This window comes from Nomia melanderi, chromosome 8 (genome assembly GCF_051020985.1).
Source record: "Nomia melanderi isolate GNS246 chromosome 8, iyNomMela1, whole genome shotgun sequence".
Classification (NCBI taxonomy): domain Eukaryota; kingdom Metazoa; phylum Arthropoda; class Insecta; order Hymenoptera; family Halictidae; genus Nomia; species Nomia melanderi.
In genome coordinates, this window is record NC_135006.1 from 3,936,788 (window position 1) to 3,956,133 (window position 19,346).

General features: G+C 39.2%; 1 protein-coding gene across 3 annotated transcripts in view; it reads right to left on the reverse strand.

Moving 5' to 3' along the window:
• Positions 1-19,346, reverse strand: part of LOC116426601 (protein turtle homolog B) — a 494,638-nt gene that overhangs the window by 25,366 nt on the left and 449,926 nt on the right. Inside the window, exons 11-13 of one of the 3 annotated variants that reach the window (XM_076369764.1) lie at positions 14,427-14,720; positions 11,101-11,430; positions 1,074-1,382 (exon numbers count right to left, since the gene is read on the reverse strand). In XM_076369764.1, coding sequence (XP_076225879.1) covers positions 1,074-1,382; positions 11,101-11,430; positions 14,427-14,720 — 933 coding nt within the window. Of the gene's footprint in view, positions 1-1,043; positions 1,383-11,100; positions 11,431-14,426; positions 14,721-19,346 lie in introns of all 3 variants that reach the window. The other 2 variants (XM_031975758.2, XM_076369765.1) reach the window with 2 other exon arrangements.

The following is a 19,346-nucleotide window of genomic DNA, read 5'->3' on the forward strand; positions in this document are numbered from 1 at the left end:
CATGTCTAATTGGTCAGGTTACATCTTTTCTCATCCCATTTTTGATACTAGTTTATTATTCCTCAATACAGTTACATGTAGTATTGTAAAAACTTCGAGTCTCTGAAGTTTCAAGGCTTCAAAGCTTAAAGGATAAGTAAAGTAAAGTTGCAGTGCGTTACTGACATGATTCAGCCGGCCTGGGGCTCAAAAGTGAAGAGGGGCAAGGGGATTAGATCGCACGTTCCACCTCAAATCGCGGCTTGGCCAGTAATAAAAACGTGTCGAAACTAACACCGCCATTACTATAAGGCTGAGCGACGTGAGTGGACGTTTCCCTTTGTCCATCTTCACTTTTAAGGCACAGGCCGGCTGGTACCATGTCAGTAACGCGTGGTAAGACTCAATTCAAACCCTAGGTGTGCTTAAAGTTCGAATTTTTATACTCGAAGACTGAAACGTAAAGCGCAAAGACTCCACCGTTGAAGACTTTAGGTTTCAAACCTTAAGCCCTTAGCTTGAGCTGCAGCTACAGCTTTTAAATCGTTTTTATAACACCAGTTACAGTCCGCTTCTTTCGTTAGCTCCATCAGCCTTAGGTTTAAAAATACATAGGGGCAAGGGGACTCTTCCACTCACAGCACTCGGGCCTCGGCGCGCGCCAGTAATGGCCATACGTCGAAAGCCAAGTCGTCTCCAGCGTTATGAGTTGAAGAGTTCCCCTGCCCCTGTGCACTTTTAAGCCTACGGCCGATGGAGCTAACGTGAGAGGTATATAGTGCACATAATCAATCGAAACTATAAACACATGACAAGTCTCTTGTTGCCACTGTGTTCCAGAGATCACTTCCTGTCAAGAGTATAGGCTCTTTCTTTTCGATTAGCTGAAAAGAGGATAGAGCTTTGTCGGGTAGCGTGTGACCGGTTAGACACCCCTGTCATAAAGGATCGTGTTACCCGTCGGAGCGGTGGATACTAAGGGGTTTGGGGGTCGGGTGGGGGTGGTTGTGGACGGTCCGCCATGGCGCACGATGACTCGAAATCGAACACTAGCTGGCCCCTACCTGGGTATCGTTGATGCTCCGGTGTCTTACCCTCCTGAACAAAGTGCGGGCTGTGAAGAACGGTGGCGTCGCTCATCGCGTGCTCCGTCATGATCCTCAGGGACAGTACCAGGCCCGAGTAACTCCTCTCCGCGGGCAGATCGGTGATCTCGAGCATGCTAGGCGTCATGCTGGTCGCGGACGCCAGCAAACGCCTGGTGTCCGCGTCGAAGACCTGCAGCACATAGGTGGCAGTGCGCGGGTCGAAGAACTCGCTCTCGGCGCAGCTCACCCTCACCGTCGTCCGACTCTCTTCTCTGATCGTACAATTCTCCGGGGGCGGAGGATGCCTTTCACCTGCTACCATATCGGCACAACACACCAGCCTCAGCCTTCTTCTACTAGCTACTTTCGTGGGTCTTTTAATTGGGATACGGTTTCGTTTTATTTCCTTTGGCTTTTGTCGGTTTTAACGGTTGATTTTCTTTTTTTTTGTTGGTTTTTGGTATATTTGGTATGTTTGGTTTGTTTATTGTAGATGGGTGAAGGGGGTGGTAACGGTTTCGGTTACGTGTCTCTCGGGCACCCTTCGGGAAAGGGTCGTGTGGAAATACGATAGTAGGTTGTGTGACACTCGCTGCGGAATTGTGGACGTAATTTTTGTTTTGGAAGTCTATGGTAGATTTGAATTTTTTTCTTGATTCGTTGGTTGCGGCGTGTATTCTTTTGGGAGTTGGTTTAGTGTGTTGAGGTGAGTGGAGGGTTTTATTGGAAAGAGGTTATGTGGTTAATATTCTCGGGTTATGTATTTGGATAGTTTTTTTTTGGGTTGAAGAATTTGAGATTGAAAGTGTTTTTGCTTGGTTCTGTTGTGGACAGAGGTATCTATCATAATTTGAAGTTATTGACTTTTTTCTGAGAAAATAAATCTAAGAGAAATTGATTTTTTTTAATAACCTTGACCTTGCATCATAGGTCAGTGAAGACGTTTTAAAATGTCGTGTTAGAAGAAATACAAAACAGACAACTTGATGGACCTGGAATGTATAATTTCCGTGAACTTCAACTGAGTTAAATCTAACTATATCAGGTACTAAATTGTTTCTTTCATCTTATGAAAAAATGCGTTCTTGAAGAAGTCACAGTGTCTCTGCAACTATTTCCAGTATGAATAAGAAGACTCCAACGAAAATGAACTCATTTGAATGCTGTTTGAACTAGATCACGAATTAATTCACCTAATGCTATATAGCTATGCCGCCATGTTTGAGAATCAGTGTGCTCAGGTTAATTTCTCATCAGCGTTTAGTGACCAATTCAATTCGTAATCACTGAGAGGTTATGTCGAAGGTATCGTATCAATTCTTAAAGGGTTGTCATAATCTGTATCAGATCCCTTATGTAATACATATGTATTTATGTTCTCCATAATGATATACATATATATGTATATATACTTGTTAAACGATTTACCTAATGTTTGCTAGTTTTGGTAATTTGAATTGGATTTAGATTTCGAATTTATAAACAGAAATACTTTAACCGGCGTTTCTAAAAAATTATATAAATTATATAATTTAGAATGTAATTTAATACTGAAAAATGACAAACTAATTTATGAGAAATGTATTGTATATAGGAACAAAAATTTATTTCTACGCTGACGTATTCAGTAATTCAAATTTTGCTATTATCTGCCAGATCCAGAAAGGATAGAAGATCGCTACGATAAATCTCGACTTTTCAGTGTCAGTTTCATTAAACAAATTTCCTCGATTTTATGGGATTTTTATGAGCGGTTGTTTGCCCGTGAACGTGCTATTAACACTTTGAGTGCCCTGTCACCCTTATGCTGCTGACACACCTTGTGCTTGAAGCTAGACGTTGATATATTTAAGCAGACTGCGGATCTTCATGAATTTATGGAAAAATTTTAAAATACAAGACAATGTATGCTTGGAAAAAAATGATTTTTATTCTAATTTTAAGAATAACCTATCGAAGTAAACATTTTTACTGCAAACCTTAGATCTTGACACAAATATAAATATTTATATTTTCACATTTACTTAATGAAGTTCTATTTTCATTTAATTAAAATCCTAACGTATTTTGTCTACAGCTTAGTCTACAATATGAGGATCCGTTGTCTATTAATTAAAAGAAAACATCAAATGGAATAAGCTTAATTAAATTTTTGAATGCAACTGATCCAGTATTATAAAAAGTAGTAAAACTTCTAATAAAGTCTTTTTGAAGGGAAATTACTTTTTCATGATAAACTTATTTGTGATTTATTCAGAATAGATTTTTGTCGAAACTCGACATCTTTCGTGTCTCGTTTGTTCACAAGTCGAATCTGTTTTAATATAAATGTCAAAGCACAATCGATATCTGCCATCCGTTGGACATGCCGTTGCCCGATACGAAGTCCGGCCCGATCGAGCTGCTCGATTTCATCATTTGTACAGCGTATAACAAGCGTATCTGACTTTCGTCCGAAAACTAAGTCCGTGCCGGAAGTTCTGGCGAACGAGCACTTTATCGAACGAAATATTCGGGAGCCTGACAGAAGAAGAATCACACGCGCGACCGAACCGTCAGACGATCCTTTTTCCCTATCCTTCTGATGCGCCGTGAAAGTTGGCCTCTTTCAGTGACGCAAGTCAATAAACTTGCGAACGAGAGGATGAAGCGAAACTGGTCAATGATGTCTACTATTCTGATGAATATTTGGTCGAAAGTATTGTCGATTTACAAGTCTGGACATTCAAATATTCGCTTATACAGTACACAATTCAGTATAAAAAAGATTAAATAGCGTTAGCCAATGATATCGATTGCAATAAATTTTAACTTTTAATGAAAAATTTGTTTCATCCGAATGACATTCGAATTTTAAAATGTTTGCACGATGACTGAAACCAATTTATTACAATTTCATAACAATTCTTTAGAAGCAATTTCCTTTTTAGAATAATTTCTACGCTTGTAATTGAGTGATGCTGATTAACCATGTGACGGACAAATTTTAAAATGATTTTAAATTTTAGTACAACGTCAAAAGAAATTTTTGTTGCAAAACGTTTCTTTAAGCGTTTTGAAAATTCCGTTTAATTTGTGCTTTTTCTTTTTATTTCCTCTACATGTTTTTTGAGGTCTGTTTTAATGAGAGTGTTTTACCAATTACTGAACCGACAAGCTTATTGCATAGAGTAATATTACCAGCCGATACAAAATTGGGGATTATTTGCCCGAAAAAATACACGATTGCGGGTTTTATCGGCAAGGGGGTAAATATCATTGACTCGTACTACTTGATACTCTGCCAGCCGGTTTATTGACACATACCAGTGCGCGTAGGACCCACTTCCCTCTAGTATTCCGAAAACAAACAGAATTATCGCATTTACAATCTCGCGTTACCTTTATCGAGCATTTCCACGTCATTTAAACGACATTTAATCCTATTTTTCTTCGGTAAAGCATAAACCGCTTGGAAACAGAGCACTTAAATCTTTGATGCGCGATCAAAGCCAGTGGAAAAATACGGGGATTAACAGCGAAATCGTTTAACAGAACAGTAACAAACAAACAGATCCTCCATTTTTCCAACTATCACAAAAACTCATTAGAATTGGCCATTTATTTTGAAAAATGAATGAATGTAACAAACAACATTATTTTTTCTACTTTTTCAGTTGTAAAAGAAATACGTGATTCTATAATAAAAACGTAGGTTTACAACGTATACAAAATTCTTCTTTTTTTGAATTATTAATGACAACTATCTTTCAGTATCCCAATTTTGAAAATGACAATAAAGTTAGGAGAAACCGGTGATTAATATACATATCAATTTTAATCAAGTTTCTCAAGGTTTAAACTTATTCATCAAGCTTTTCGCGTAATTTTCCCTAATTTAATATCTCGGTTTTAATGTAACGAAACATTCACTGCTCTATCTTAACCCGTTGCACTCGAACGTTTTTCACTAGAAATATTCAACATATTCTGATGAGATATAGATTAAATTTTTTGAAACTGACAAGAAGAGAAATCATACATAAGGAACAAAGCAATTTCATTTCAGTATTCCACACATTGTTGCATTGTACAAAGTTTAACTCCTTAACTGTCACGAAGAGCAATATTAAACCGCTTTAATTTTGTCAAACTTAGGACTACAGTTTGCTTTTTCTATGTAAACGAAAAACTTTCGTTACTAAAAATTCAATGTTAACAATTTCATGTTCGTGAGCAAACAATAACGACACTAATCTTTAATACTAAGTTTACGGGCATTTGTTGCACAGTTTACTCTACCGTTCCTAGAAGAATTGATATACGTTAATTTAGAATTTGGAGATTGGGCAGGGGTTGATAATATATAATTGAGTTACATATTCGTGTAATTGCATCAGCCGAAATCGAAATAACCATTTAGAAAATAATATTTATAAAATTCAATATGCGTCAAATTGACGCGTCACGTAAACCTAATGTTAATTTCAATCTCGCGAATAACACTGTTTACCAAGAAAATTCGACAGTCAAGGAGTCGATACCAAACATCAAATTTCAGAATTGTGTATCGAACCTAGTGGTGATCGAGAGTCGCCACTCTCGACTGCAAAGTGTTAATTCTATCAAAAGTTCTTTGACACTAGAATGACCGAATATTCCCATTGTTCGCGTCTTCGCGGAGTCCATTCGAGCCAATAGCGAAGCATGCGATATCGGGTTCGGATCTCGGAATTGGCCGCTGGGTCTCGGAGGAATTTCGTTCCGCAGCCGGGTTCTCGGCCGGTGGTGGTTGGCAATAAAAGACAGCCGGACAATTAGAGCGCGAGCCAACAGTCGGATGAAGTACACCGATTCCAGCTAGCCAATGGGTGGAATAGGCAGAGTCAACGATGAGGAGAACGGCCGACTCGCGCACCCCATTCCCTCCCTTCCCACTCGCAGCCCAATTAGCCACGCATTATTAACGCGTACTGTACACAGACGGTTTACGGGAAAGCCGGACCCGCGTTTCACGGTTAATTGTTAGCAATTAGCAGGAAGAATGAGCTCGCAATCTGGCAGAGTCGCCGGGACAAAATTATTTTGGCAGCCTAGGACTGGAATTCCTTTTCTCCGGGACCTGCACACCCCCTACCCTTTGACCCGCCCCTGCCCAGGAAAAAGAAATGCGTTCTCCCTGCTCTCCGCCATCCTTTATTCCAATGAAATTCGTTCCGTCTTTGCACACGGTCCTAGCAATTTAATCTTCAATTAACTGGTTGTAGTACTTGGTAGCTTCTCTACCGGGTGATCAAGAAGAAGAGTGGGAAAGTTTTGGGATTCACTGGCAGCAGGTTCTTGTAGAAAGTTTGTCTAACAACGAAGGTTGTATAGGTGAAAGTAAGATTAAAATGGTGTGTGAGAATTAGCGAATGATGTATCTTTCAAGGAAAAGAAACGTTGATATGATTTCTTCCTGGCTTATTGACATTTTTAGAAGTTGTCGTTTATAGGTATTTGAATGTATAAATTGTGTGTTATTGAAAAATGGAAGGCTAGATCATAATTCTTTCCAGGTCAAACTTTGTTCGTTTTCACGGTCGACCCGGGTAGCAATTTAGAAATCCCTGTCCCTTTCAATTTAATTTGATAAGCAAGAGTACAGTTCCCAAGATACACCCTTCAAATTCGATACTTCATCCGTTGGCCCTGTTACATCCTTCTACTCTGCTATACGCGTAATACGATACCAGGGAGGCAATAAACACAATCCCTTTGTGTTTTTCTCAAATCTGAAGAAGAATTTAAGTGAATGAAAAGCCAATTTGGGAGGAGATTGGAGAAAGATTGGGGTGTCATATTTAATTCAAAGTTATTGGCCCTAACGAAGGAAAGGAAAGGAATACAAAGCCATTTTGTAACAATTAATCTGATCGGGGGTGCAGAGGTCGAGCTGACAGAAAATTTATCGAAATCGATTCTTAAAGTCTCTTTCTTCGGCGGGTTCTGAGAACTTTCAAATAGCACGACCCGCCTGCTACCCAATTTTCTCTCTGGCTGAAAGGCGCAGTCATTTGGCCAAGATTTATTAAGGGTAATACCGTTCCCAAAATCTTCAATCATCGTTAACGGGATATATACCATACGTATATATACAGGGTGACTTATTTTAATTAATGTAGTAATTATTTTCCAAATTATTATTAAAAAAAATGTTTCAAGTGACATTTATTTTATTACGAAATAAAATCATCTAATAAGCACAAGTGTAATCTAAGTTAAAGTGTCTCTGAAATTATAAAATGATCTAAAATTTTTTAAATAGAATGTATCAGCTATTATTTTCGGACTGAAAATTTCATAAAATACGTTCCACTTTTAGTTCAACAACCAATTTGACACGATTTCTACGCCATTCTCTCCAACCCACGTTTATTAAGATCTTACTGCTTGTTTTAATAAAATTAGATCCGAGTTTTTGTGGACACCCATACAAGAACAAACGTTTATTCCTAGCCTTATCGCGAGCCGAGTTAATTTGATGGAAATTCGACTCGAAAACCGAGTGTCCGAGTGATCCCAGCCAACTAGTACGCGTTCGTCGAAAAGGTTCGATATTTCGAGGTAGTTAGCCGACTTCTGGAGGTCTCGATCGAAATCCGGTGCCAGCCCGATTAAATCCATCGGCGAACACCATGAAATTAATTACCATAATTGGCCGTCATTAATTAAATTCATCGGCTGCGATTAATTATCGAAATAAATCACATCGCTAATTATAGTGATTAATTTCCACTTCGGACTTCGCTATTAATCCTGACCGTATGACCCGCCGTAAAAAAACATTCGATTGCTACCAGATTAGAGCTTTTGTTCACAAGTGAACGCGCGAAGAGCAATGATTGTAATCTTGTTATTAATTTTGTGATAACAGATTAGAGTTTTTGTTCAGTTGTAAAATGCAAAGAGCGATGATTGTAATCTTGTTATTAACCTTGCGATAACGGCTCGGAGGCCGGGTACTTGCGAGGCTTATTTGCGTTGACGCATATTTTAGTTCAGTCACGGTGCAGTTGACGATGGAACACGGGTCGCGGAGCACAGAGAACCGGTAATCGAGTTCGACAGGGACCAGGAACTCGTCGAGCTACCTGGGGAGCGGCAAAGAGGGAAGCTGAGAGCTACCGGTATCAAGCGCCTAATCGCGGCTCTACGATACGAGCACGAGTAAACGCTGCAACATGACGTTCATGTCACCGAGGAAACTTATCAGTTTCTGATTCTGAAGCTTATGGTTCTAGGATGCATACAAACTCGAAGATGCAATTGTAGAGGTCTTGGTTTCAAAATGTTGGATTTTGGGCCCAGAAATTCGGAGCTTGTCAGGTTCTAGGCTGTTTTGTAATTGGATTGCAACTGGAAACTGGAAGTTAGGGTCAGCTGGATTTTACATAATTAATTACACTATGGAACACGATTTTTGTTTTTGAATAGCCACTAGGTGGTCCTTATAGAGTTCCTTACCTTAAATACGAATCCGAAAACTAAATTGCTGGGTCATGTCCAGTTTTCGAAAAAACTGGATTTTTGTAAAAACGGTGGAATTTTTCAGAAAACCAAGTGTCACGTGAAAACTAAAAACAATAGGCAGTTAAGATTTGTCGTAGAAAATAAAGGAGATTTGCCTGAACACGTAGCTATAAAAAATTTGAATTTTGCGTATCATTACATGTTTGAAAATGATGATCAAAGTTTAAAAAAGGGTATACACGCATACTCTGTATGCACTTCTGTTACATTTCTACGAAAAGTGGGTTGGCTAGCACGATTTGCTATGCACCATTGGATTCTGCAGACATTTCTGAAGAGGAACCCCTCCGCGGGAAGCGTGAGATCGGTTTTTCTTTGGGACAGGGTAAGAAAATGTCCGCGAATAGCGCGAGCACGGAACTTTCGCGCTACACGACCATCGCTCGCCAGCCACAGCTATGCAGGGCTGTGACTACGCGCTGTATGGACCTAGAACCCAGTCACTTCTTATATGTATATATAATGTTTAATTGTTTTATAAATTTTCATAATAGTTATGAGAAAGCTTTCCACGATCGGTCCGTTTTAAATAATTTGCTGTTTAATATGTGAATACACATATACGAATAATATTGTTACGACGGTTATCAATAAAACTATTGAATCAGACAAGATATCTGGTATAAATTGTATTATTTTTCGATTGTTAATATCTTGAAGATAATAGATATCTGAAATGTTTTTGAAAATTGATTAAGCTTACTTGAACTGTAACGAATATTCGGGTATACTTAGTAGTTTTAGTGTTAACTTAAAAATACTTTAGTAAACATCCATTGTAGATCCTACTTTGTGTAATAACTTTTTACGTCAAATTTAATACTCTATTTGAATTCAGAATACCATTAGATGTAACATGTAAAAAACCGATTACAATGATGTTTTTCCTTTATATTATATTACATTAAATTATTATATTAAACATGAAACTATTCTAAACAGAACGATCGTGAAAAGCTTTCTCCTAACTATAATTTATTAAACAATTAAACATTATATATACATATAAGAAGTGACCGGGGTTCAGGTCCATACAACGCGTAGTCACGGCCCTGCATAGCTGTAGCTGGCGAGCGATGGTCGTGTAGCGCGAAAGTTCCGTGCTCGCGCTATTCGCGGACATTTTCTTACCCTGTCCCAAAGAAAAACCGATCTCACGCTTCCCGCGGAGGGGTTCCTCTTCAGAAATGTCTGCAGAATCCAATGGTGCATAGCAAATCGTGCTAGCCAACCCACTTTTCGTAGAAATGTAACAGAAGTGCATACAGAGTATGCGTATATACCCTTTTTTAAACTTTGATCATCGTTTTCAAACATTTAATGATACGCAAAATTCAAATTTTTTATAGCTACGTGTTCGGGCAAATCTCCTTTATTTTCTACGACAAATCTTAACTGCCTATTGTTTTTAGTTTTCACGTGACACTTGGTTTTCTGAAAAATTCCACCGTTTTTACAAAAATCCAGTTTTTTCGAAAACTGAACATGACCCAGCAATTTAGTTTTCGGATTCGTATTTAGGGTAAGGAACTTTATAAGAATCACCTAGTGGTTATTGTAAAAAACAAAAAAAGTTCAAATTTGTGCCACAGTGTTAGTTAGGTTATTAATGAGGTTTTATTTTTGTTTACTGTAACAGGATTCTGTAGGAATCGAGGATTAAGTTTTAAATGATCAGTTGGATTGTAGGTTAAAGAAACTTTGTACTTTTTTCATGTAATTGAATTCTAAAGCCTAAAATATTGGATTACTTAAATTCTAGACGATTCTAACGTTCATATCCATAAGTTGGAAGAGACACAGGTTTTCCAATCAACGTATACAATAATTATTTTCAATGATCCCATAATTAATCCGATACATCACAAATATATCTCCATTAATTATAAGACTATCACTGTTCAAAACTCTAAATTATTCAGCAAACGTATCGCCTGATCAGACCTCCGGTTCCTCAAACTCATTATCAACTTTTATCCGACGTTGTCTTCTTCGATCCGAATCATCGTCAAAAGGGAGCTTCTAAATCCTATATCAAAACCCGTCCACCGAAGGCTGATCCGCGGCATTCACTCGTTTCCAATCTCCAAACCCTAAATAAAAGGGCACAGTGCTTGTCTAAAGTGGGTACAGGACATCTCGCGCGAGTGTGTGATAGAGAGATAGGAACAGATGCGACAGAGAACGGACGAAACACTGGTGGCAAGAGAGACGGGGGAAAAGGATAACACGCCGGAAAAGGACCGAGGCGGTCAGGAGAGACGTGGAATCTCGGTGAGCAGTACTAAGAAGAAATATAGATAATCACGTGAGCTCTACGATGCAAGGCCGTGCAGCGTAGCAGACAGTGCTCAAAGGAAACTCGCAATAGAAGTGCGCGTCGTCGATTTAACGGGCCGCCGACACGAGCATCAGGCATCGTAACGATCGATCTGACCTCGGGTTTCTCGGGTGCCGCTTCAAAGGACGGCGGCAAACTCACCTGTGCGTCTTTCGGGGAGGTTCAGGGTGGTGGCGCGGAACCGGACCGTCTCACTGCGACCTTTGCTGTTGCTCGCGTATACGGAGATCTCGTAGCTGGTGCCAGGCTCGAGGTTCCCGACCGAGAACGATGGAACTTTGCTCGTCTGGTTGTACACTGTTCTGTTCGGCCTGGTCCGCGCGTTGCCGCTGCTGCTGGTGCCGGCCTCACGGTCTACCTGGATTGTGAAATTCTGTGGCAGACCACCGTCGAACCCCTCGGTGCACTCCACGTACAGCGAGTCCGTAGTTTGGTTCTGAAGAGAGCAATTGTGTGGCGTGTCCGGGTGACCTGAAGAAGTAAATAATTAGTGGCGCGGTTGACTCGCTCTCTGTCTGCCTCTACCCACCCCTTCGCTTCTATCCTCCAGGGGTAAAATTCGGGGGTCTTACCTATGTCTCTAGGATAGCTACGTTTCGCCGATAGTTTGGGTTAGGTCTGGGTTAGGATATGTATTCTGCAGGTAGGTGTTAGATTCTCTGTTCTGTGGAACTGAGGAATTAATCACATGCAATCTTGAAGGCGAAGTCTGGAGTTGCAAAGACACTCGACTTGAGCCTAGCTATACTGAAATCTAAAAATTGTGACACAAGCACCTCATAGAAATAGGGTAATACGTTGTAATTGATTTATAAAAATAAATCTCGCGTCACTCGGTCGCTCAACAATTCGCTAACAAGGTTTTTGTCCCACGAACAGCCATCTCAATAACCTTGTTTTCGTAAAGTAGCAGTTAAGATGGTTTAACCATCGACAGTTAAAGTCGCCGTAAAGATCCCTCGGACCCAAGATAAAGAAAACCGAACTGTCCTTCCATGTGTTCTCGCGATGGAACCTCTCAGAGATAAGTCACCGTGATTGCGGCAAAGGTATAGAGGAACGACGTGGCGGGACAGGGGTGAAGTCGAAGTTCAAGCAACTACTGCGACAAACGTTCACCCACAACGAAGGCGGAATACAAAGATGTCGGACATGGTCTCACGTACGCGGCCAAGTGCCAGGTTCCACGAACGATGGCGTTTCGCCGTCTTTAATCAACCGGCGCGGGCTAACGAGGTTAGGTTTTGCGTTTCCATTCGGCTTCGGGACCGAAGCGTACTCCGGATCGAAACACCCCCGGTTTTATGCAACGTTCGCCTTAATGGCGGTTTTTATTGCCCCATTCCGGTGGTTTAAGGCCTTTCCCGCCGCTGAACCCCATTCTGTGACGTATTGACGCGCCTGTATACGAGCTGCTTCCCCCTTTCCGACTGTTCGGCGCTTCGCCTACCCATCGTTTCCTCGTCCCTGCTTTTTTACACGCTCTTCAGATTAAACTTCGCGAAAGTTCGCTGACGGTGCGAGGGCTTTTAAAAAATTCCCTGGATCCCCTTCGCGCGGTGCTGGTTTTTCGTTGAGTAAATCTGAAGACGTTGGATTAACCTTTTGAGGCGTTTCTCGCAGCTGTGATCATTGGGGCCACTGTAGGGTTGATAATGTACGGAGATGGAAACGGAATTCTATGTTCATCGTAAATTTATATTTCTGCACACATGAACTATTGATAAGAGATCTTTTTTCAAAAGAAAAAAACAATGAGCAATGTTCGTATTAAATTGAATTCAAAGTCTTTGTTACAAACATAAATTACAGTTCAAAATAATAAATACAAAGGTGCTTTCAATTTTTGTCCTTGTTAAAAGTAAGTTACCACGGCTTTTCAATTTCAGCTACAAAGTTTCCCTTTTACCAAAAATCTGCTCTTGTTTAACCCCTTGCCCTATGATTTCTTTCTGAATTGTAATCGATCTAATTACTCTGTCATTAACAATTTACTGAAAATAAGAGAAAATTCTAGTTTTATTCCATGTTAATGTTTGCTCGAAGGTATAGTCATTGATAACAGAAGAAAAATATGTGATTTACATTCAAACAAATTCAACAATATTTATGTTTGTTAAATTCTATTTGTAACCTTTACTGTGAGTCTGACACGATATTGTAGCACAAGGGGTTAAAGGAAATTACTGCTCTTTATGACAACGACCCTTCTCATAAAATCGATCACGTATAATTGAAGGTAATCGCAAATGTCTACTGAACGAAATTTATACAAAGGACATTTCAATTTTGGCTCCAAGAAAGCACCTTCGTATTTCGTAAAGCTCGAAGTCGTTCTCGCGTTTCGCACCATTTCCAGTGTCCAGTGAACGTAGCCCTTGTAATCGGGCAGCTACCGATGATCACGGATAACAACCTCTTTGCGTAAGGGAACGGGGCACTGTCGCAGTGCATGCGTCTCAAAGGGACGATCGAAGGACGCCGAGACAAAGATCCGTCGGTGCTTTACAACAGCGCATAACGGCGTGTCTACACGGCGCAGCGCCTTATTTACTCGTGGCCGTTCGACTGGGAAAAATGCTGCCTGTAATTCAGTCATTTCAAACGGAACGAGCACCCGGCACTCTCTCGAGTTACGTCTCGTTAAGAGGTCAGGGAAGCGAAAGAGGAGAGAGAAAAAGAGGAAGAGGAGAATGGGAATAGCGGCGGCGGCGGCGACGACGACGACGACGACGACGTCCAGCTGCCGTGGCAACGGACGTCCTTGTTTCTAATCTGCATAATGAGGAAACTTTTTAAATCTAATTTACGTCTATCAAGCCGCCTCGTCTCCCGGGGGTGGGCGCGTGGGCGGCGGGGGACACTTCTACGCGGATTACTCCGCGCGCGTCTTTCCGCCATAAATCCCGGCGATTTATATTTACTAAAATCTTAATTTCCTCCGTTGCAAGGACTGTTACATAATTAAAAACGAAGTTTTTCCATAAAGCATCCGGCCTGTACCGCACCGCTTGCTTTTCCGCGGTACAACTCTCGCGCGGACACAATTTCAGCGCTCGTATTATCTCGGCACACGTTGCGCCAGTTTTTCCGGACCGCGGGAACTTTTTTCCTTGGATTAAATAAGCCGAAAGTCGAACAGGTTAGGATATTAGAGTGGAATTTTATCTTTTTTCGCATATTCTTTTTATGATCTTGGGTATAGTTCTGTTAGTCTACGATTGATAAATTGTGAGAGATGTTTATTAGAAGGTAAATTGATTCTGATTAGTGGTATTAGATTGGAAACATCTAGGTGAATCAAAGTTTTCGTAAATTAATCAAAATAAATAGGTTTCCTGGTGAATGATTTTAGTAAATCCTAAATAATTTGAAATTGCGTTATTTGTTATTGAAATTTGGATGGGAAATATGAATGCAGAAGGATATGAGTAATGATAATGGTGAACCTGAGGATTTTTACTCACCAGCCGGGACAATGTGGTAAACGCAGGGTTCCAATTGAGTGCCCTGATCGTTCGTGCCCCAGCAAAGTAGAGTTCCGTAGTCTAATTCTGTCATCGGCGTGTAAGACGCTGTTGAACGCGTTCGCTCGCTTGTAACATGTGCTTGGGGTATATCTACCGCTTCCATTGTGTTATTAAACCTCCAGGTGAACGTTACTTCCGGTGGATTCGCGACGAGCTCGCATGGTATTCGCGCGGTCTCTTGTCGGGCTACGCCGAATACTTTTACTTGACCTTGATGACACACGGGGCTGACTGGAAAAGAAAAACACATTTTCGTCAATTGATATTTATTAATTGATTAATCAGTTTTTTGAAAATGCACCTACATCAATTTCAACTAACAATTATTTTCAGTTATTGCATTAACATATGTCTAACGAAATGCGTAGAATTTGTATTGTTTGTAAAGTTTGTATATTTTGAGAAATTTGTGAAATTTGTAAAACATAAAATTTCAAGAAGTATCAATTAGCAGAGTAAAGATATATTCCATCAAAGTGAAGGAATTTGTCTTATAGTACAGTTATTTGTCTCAATAAATTTGTCAACCCCCCGATCGTGTTGCTATAAATATCTTGAACATGAAGAATCCGCGATTCGTCATTTCCTTCGAGACAGGTTAGGGTAACCGCGAAAATCGTCAGCTGTTCGAACAGTCAGAACGTAAGTCAAGTTTTCCAGGCTTGCAACTTTGACGATGAGTAATCGACCGGGGTATCTAATATTCGTACAGGACAAAGGTAACACGATTACGAGGCACTATCCGTGATTAAGCATTAATGATACAATCGATGTGCCTGCGTCATTGCCAAGTCCTTGTCAACCGCAAGCGTAGGATTTCACGGCAATACATAATACATAATAACGTACGTGTATAGTGCTATGTATACATATAATATATGATGCATATATGCCGGAAGCTATAGCAGCATCTTTATTATCGCCACGGACGGAGGATGTTCACAAAATTAACATTGAAGAGGTTCACGATTAATGGAGGTCCTTAATTATAGAACAGACGACCGTGAAAAAGATGAGACTTTCCCGACAGATAGAGTGATTAAACTGTTAACTGAAAAGTCGAGTTAACTCGTGATTTATATTCATATGCTCGGAATATGTTCGGAACTTTTGTTCTGTTACAGAATTTCAAATAGTATGAATATAATATAAGAGTAATTTTTTTTTATTATCTTTGAAAATGCATTATGAAATATAATATGAAATGATAAAATATTGACAGAAAAAGACGTGCGTATCAAATATTATTGAAGTAGGAAGCGTTATGGCGATAATAATATTCCAATACGAAATTGTTAAAAAGAATTCAAATTTAAACATCATATGTTATTCGGCCAAATACGAAACATACGTGAAATGGTACGATGAATTAATAATTATGAAGATATTGAAGGGGGATATATAATATTCTAATTAACCACTGCCCTCATGTTTCAATTGCAAACATTAACAGTGGATTGTTCTTCAACCGGCAGAAGTATTATCATCGAAGTGAAGTACAATACATACACAGAATTCATGACCAATAATCCTCTATTCAAAGTTTAATAACGTTGTTACGTTTTAATCATCTCAATATAATTCCATCAATATTTATGCCATCGAATGCTTGACAAGTATGCTCATTTTATTTTACATTCTACAAGTAGATCGTAATTCAAAAGCGTTTCATGTGAAATTCGAATAAAAATATTTACTCTCAGTATCAGAAATCCGAATGGAAAAATTCATTTCAAATATTTAAAATGCTAATGAATAAATTTGATCGAAATATTGAAAATTCGAATGTAAGCATTTTTTTCAAATATGCAAGATCCGACTACAAAAATTCATTTCAAATATTTGAAATCCTAATGCAAAAATGTGGTCAAAATATTGAAAATCCCAATAAAAAAAACCTGCGTTTCAAGTATTTAAAATGCTAATGAACAAATTTGATCGAAATATTGAAAATTTGAATGTAAACATTTCTGTCAAATATTTAAAATCCGACTACAAAAATTAATTTCAAGTATATGAAATCCTAATACAAAAATGTGATCGAAATATTGAAAATTCCAATAAGAAAAAACCTGTATTCAAAATATTCGAAATACTAATGAAAAAATGTATCCCAAATATTTAAAATCCGAGTGAAAGAATCCAAATTTTCACGCGACCGTTACCGATGCGTCATCCGGCGCATTTCAGGATTTAAAGGGCGTTTCATCAGATTCGCACGGTTTGGACACGAGCAATTTGTGGTATGCGCCGCGCGTGTGATTCCGTGGGCCGCGACACGCGTCAGCGTTTTGCGAATTCCATTCATCGGCCCGGCAAATACTTGCCAGATTACGAGGGTCGTGTCGCGTCGTTCGAATAATTATGGATGATTCACGCGGGTCTTGTTCTAAGTAACCGGGGATCAGAATGTTATTCTCGCGAAAACTGATAAAAATAATCGATAATGACAGACCATTTCGAACGATTTTGCATTCCATGGGAACTGAATAATTTTCGTAACGCAAATATTACCGGCATGCTGATGATATGTCAATATGCAGATCGTAACGTTGTTATTACTGCACGAAACCAGCCACGCAACGTCGTTATTCTTGGCACAATAGTATAACTTATTAATGCAACAATATTACCCGCCAATGAACCATTGGCATAAAGTAATTACTGCGCTACGGTGATGGTAACTGGATAATTCAATCGTTGAATAAAGTACTAATTAGGTTCTTATATTTTCGCGAAATGTATGTAGCAATAACTTTATTGTAATTATTACTATTGTGCTATTTAAATTCTTGTCTCTGGTGGCGCGTTAATTCGTGGAACGATCTCTTAACCGGTCACAGGTCGCTTATAAAAACTGATTCGTTCGTACATTGTTTGGAAGCTTCTTTTATGAATGCAAACTTGCTTTGTTATTATTTTATAAAGATTTGCGTTTATTAACGCGCTAATGTAGAAACATAATTGTGTTACCCTTTATATTGTTAAATATTCACAGTAGAATAATGGTTATAAGATAATAGTCAATATTATTAATGCTGCCAAGTGCTATGAATTCTGTGAAACTTTTACTATCCTTGTCTACCGTCAGATTCATATTTATTTTTAAATTGCTGTTACATCCTGAGCTTTACGACATGTCAATAGCTATTGAGTTCGGAAACCAGGACTCCAGGAACGTGTTAGCCGAAAGTGCGTAGTAATAAACCAACTTCGAGCCATAATTCCAATGCTAATTTGTCGAAACCAGTGCGCCGCCGTAGTATCTCAAACATAACGAGCTCCAGTCGTTGGTAACATAAATCCGAATGCGCCGAAAGTTTCAATGAACGTGTCTTTATGCACAACGAGACATCCTTGTTGATTTGTTTTCACTCTAGAATTACCGAACTACTCATTAATTACTCGATCGTATTAGTCGCGAAATATTAAAAACATAATACTTGTCCAACTTAAAATATTCAACATAAATTATTACCACTTACACTCCCAAAGAAAGTTTTAAGTACAATTGCTTTTGTTTCACCCAAGATATTATTTCTCTAAATGCCAACAAGTTTTTCTTCTTTTCAACACCATGGCAATTACTTTTCTTCACTTATTCGCATCTGACTTTTATAAAAATGCATTTAAATTAGAAGAAATTGCAAAATATTGTTAATAGTGTATACACCTGACCCCCGATTTACACTAAAATCCGTTACGCAAATGACAATCGCGTAAATAGGGTCTGTCGGTACAAAAGAAAACAAAATATTGGAAAGGGAAGCTGGTATAAGTTTTAGAAATATATATTTATTCCAGATGCCTTAAGAAAAAAGTAATAATAATGATATTTCAGAAAACAAAAATAATTTACCGTACAAAAAAATGCCGCGTAAACTGAGAGACGACTGTACATGCTTCTTCTTTCTCAATGGTATTCCAAACACGCATGCAAACTGAAGATCACAGCACAGTTGAACATGCGAACATCCGTGCCCGTTATTTTTAACGCCGCCAAACTTCCACGGAATGCACGTTTCACTTAAGCATTTTCGAAAATGATCCCGCTCGACTTCGTTGCGAAACAGTAAAAGTATGCCGGAACCAGGCGGAAAGCAAAAGTTTCCGCGTAGCGGTGGTTACGGTATCCCCGAGTGCCGGATATCGCGCAGAATTTCCTGAGTGATCTAATCAGCGAGAGGTCAGCCCCTGTTCTCCGTTCCAGACCTCTGTTATGGCTTCGTCTTTCTTAGCCGCTCCTCTATGTACGTAGGTACACGTTCTTTTACTTTCTGCCGCTATGTACAAAGTATTATTGAATTTCTCGACGAACCGATAGGGACTTCCATGGCCCCCGGTAGCGTGGGATCTTTTGTCAAGTTGCGCCAGGCAGATTCCATTCTCTGTGCGGTGTTTTAGTTGAATGACAATCGATGAAAATGCTGGAAATAACGATCGACCTTCTTCGCGGATTAACCCTGGACGATCGTAGATAGAAAAGAGAAAGGAGGATGATCATGAAACGCAGATATTCCTTCTTCATTTGCACTAAACATTTTTATTTCTGTCATTACCTTTGTTTAGAAATCGATACTTTCTATTGTTCGTTTGATAAGTTTATTGTTCATCTAGATTATAATCTTATTCTTCATCTAGAATCTTCTTATTATTCATCTGGAATATTTTCATTCTTTGATTCTATAAAACGCATCGATCTCTCATGCTTTACAACTTTTTCGCAACTGTATCGATTAGAATTACTTTATTAACAATAAGTACTCAGAAAAATGAAAACTTCTATTCATAAATCCAGCAAGAGGAGTTGTCAAACTTGGAAATTCGAAAAATTACGAAATATGTGTGTAAGTAATT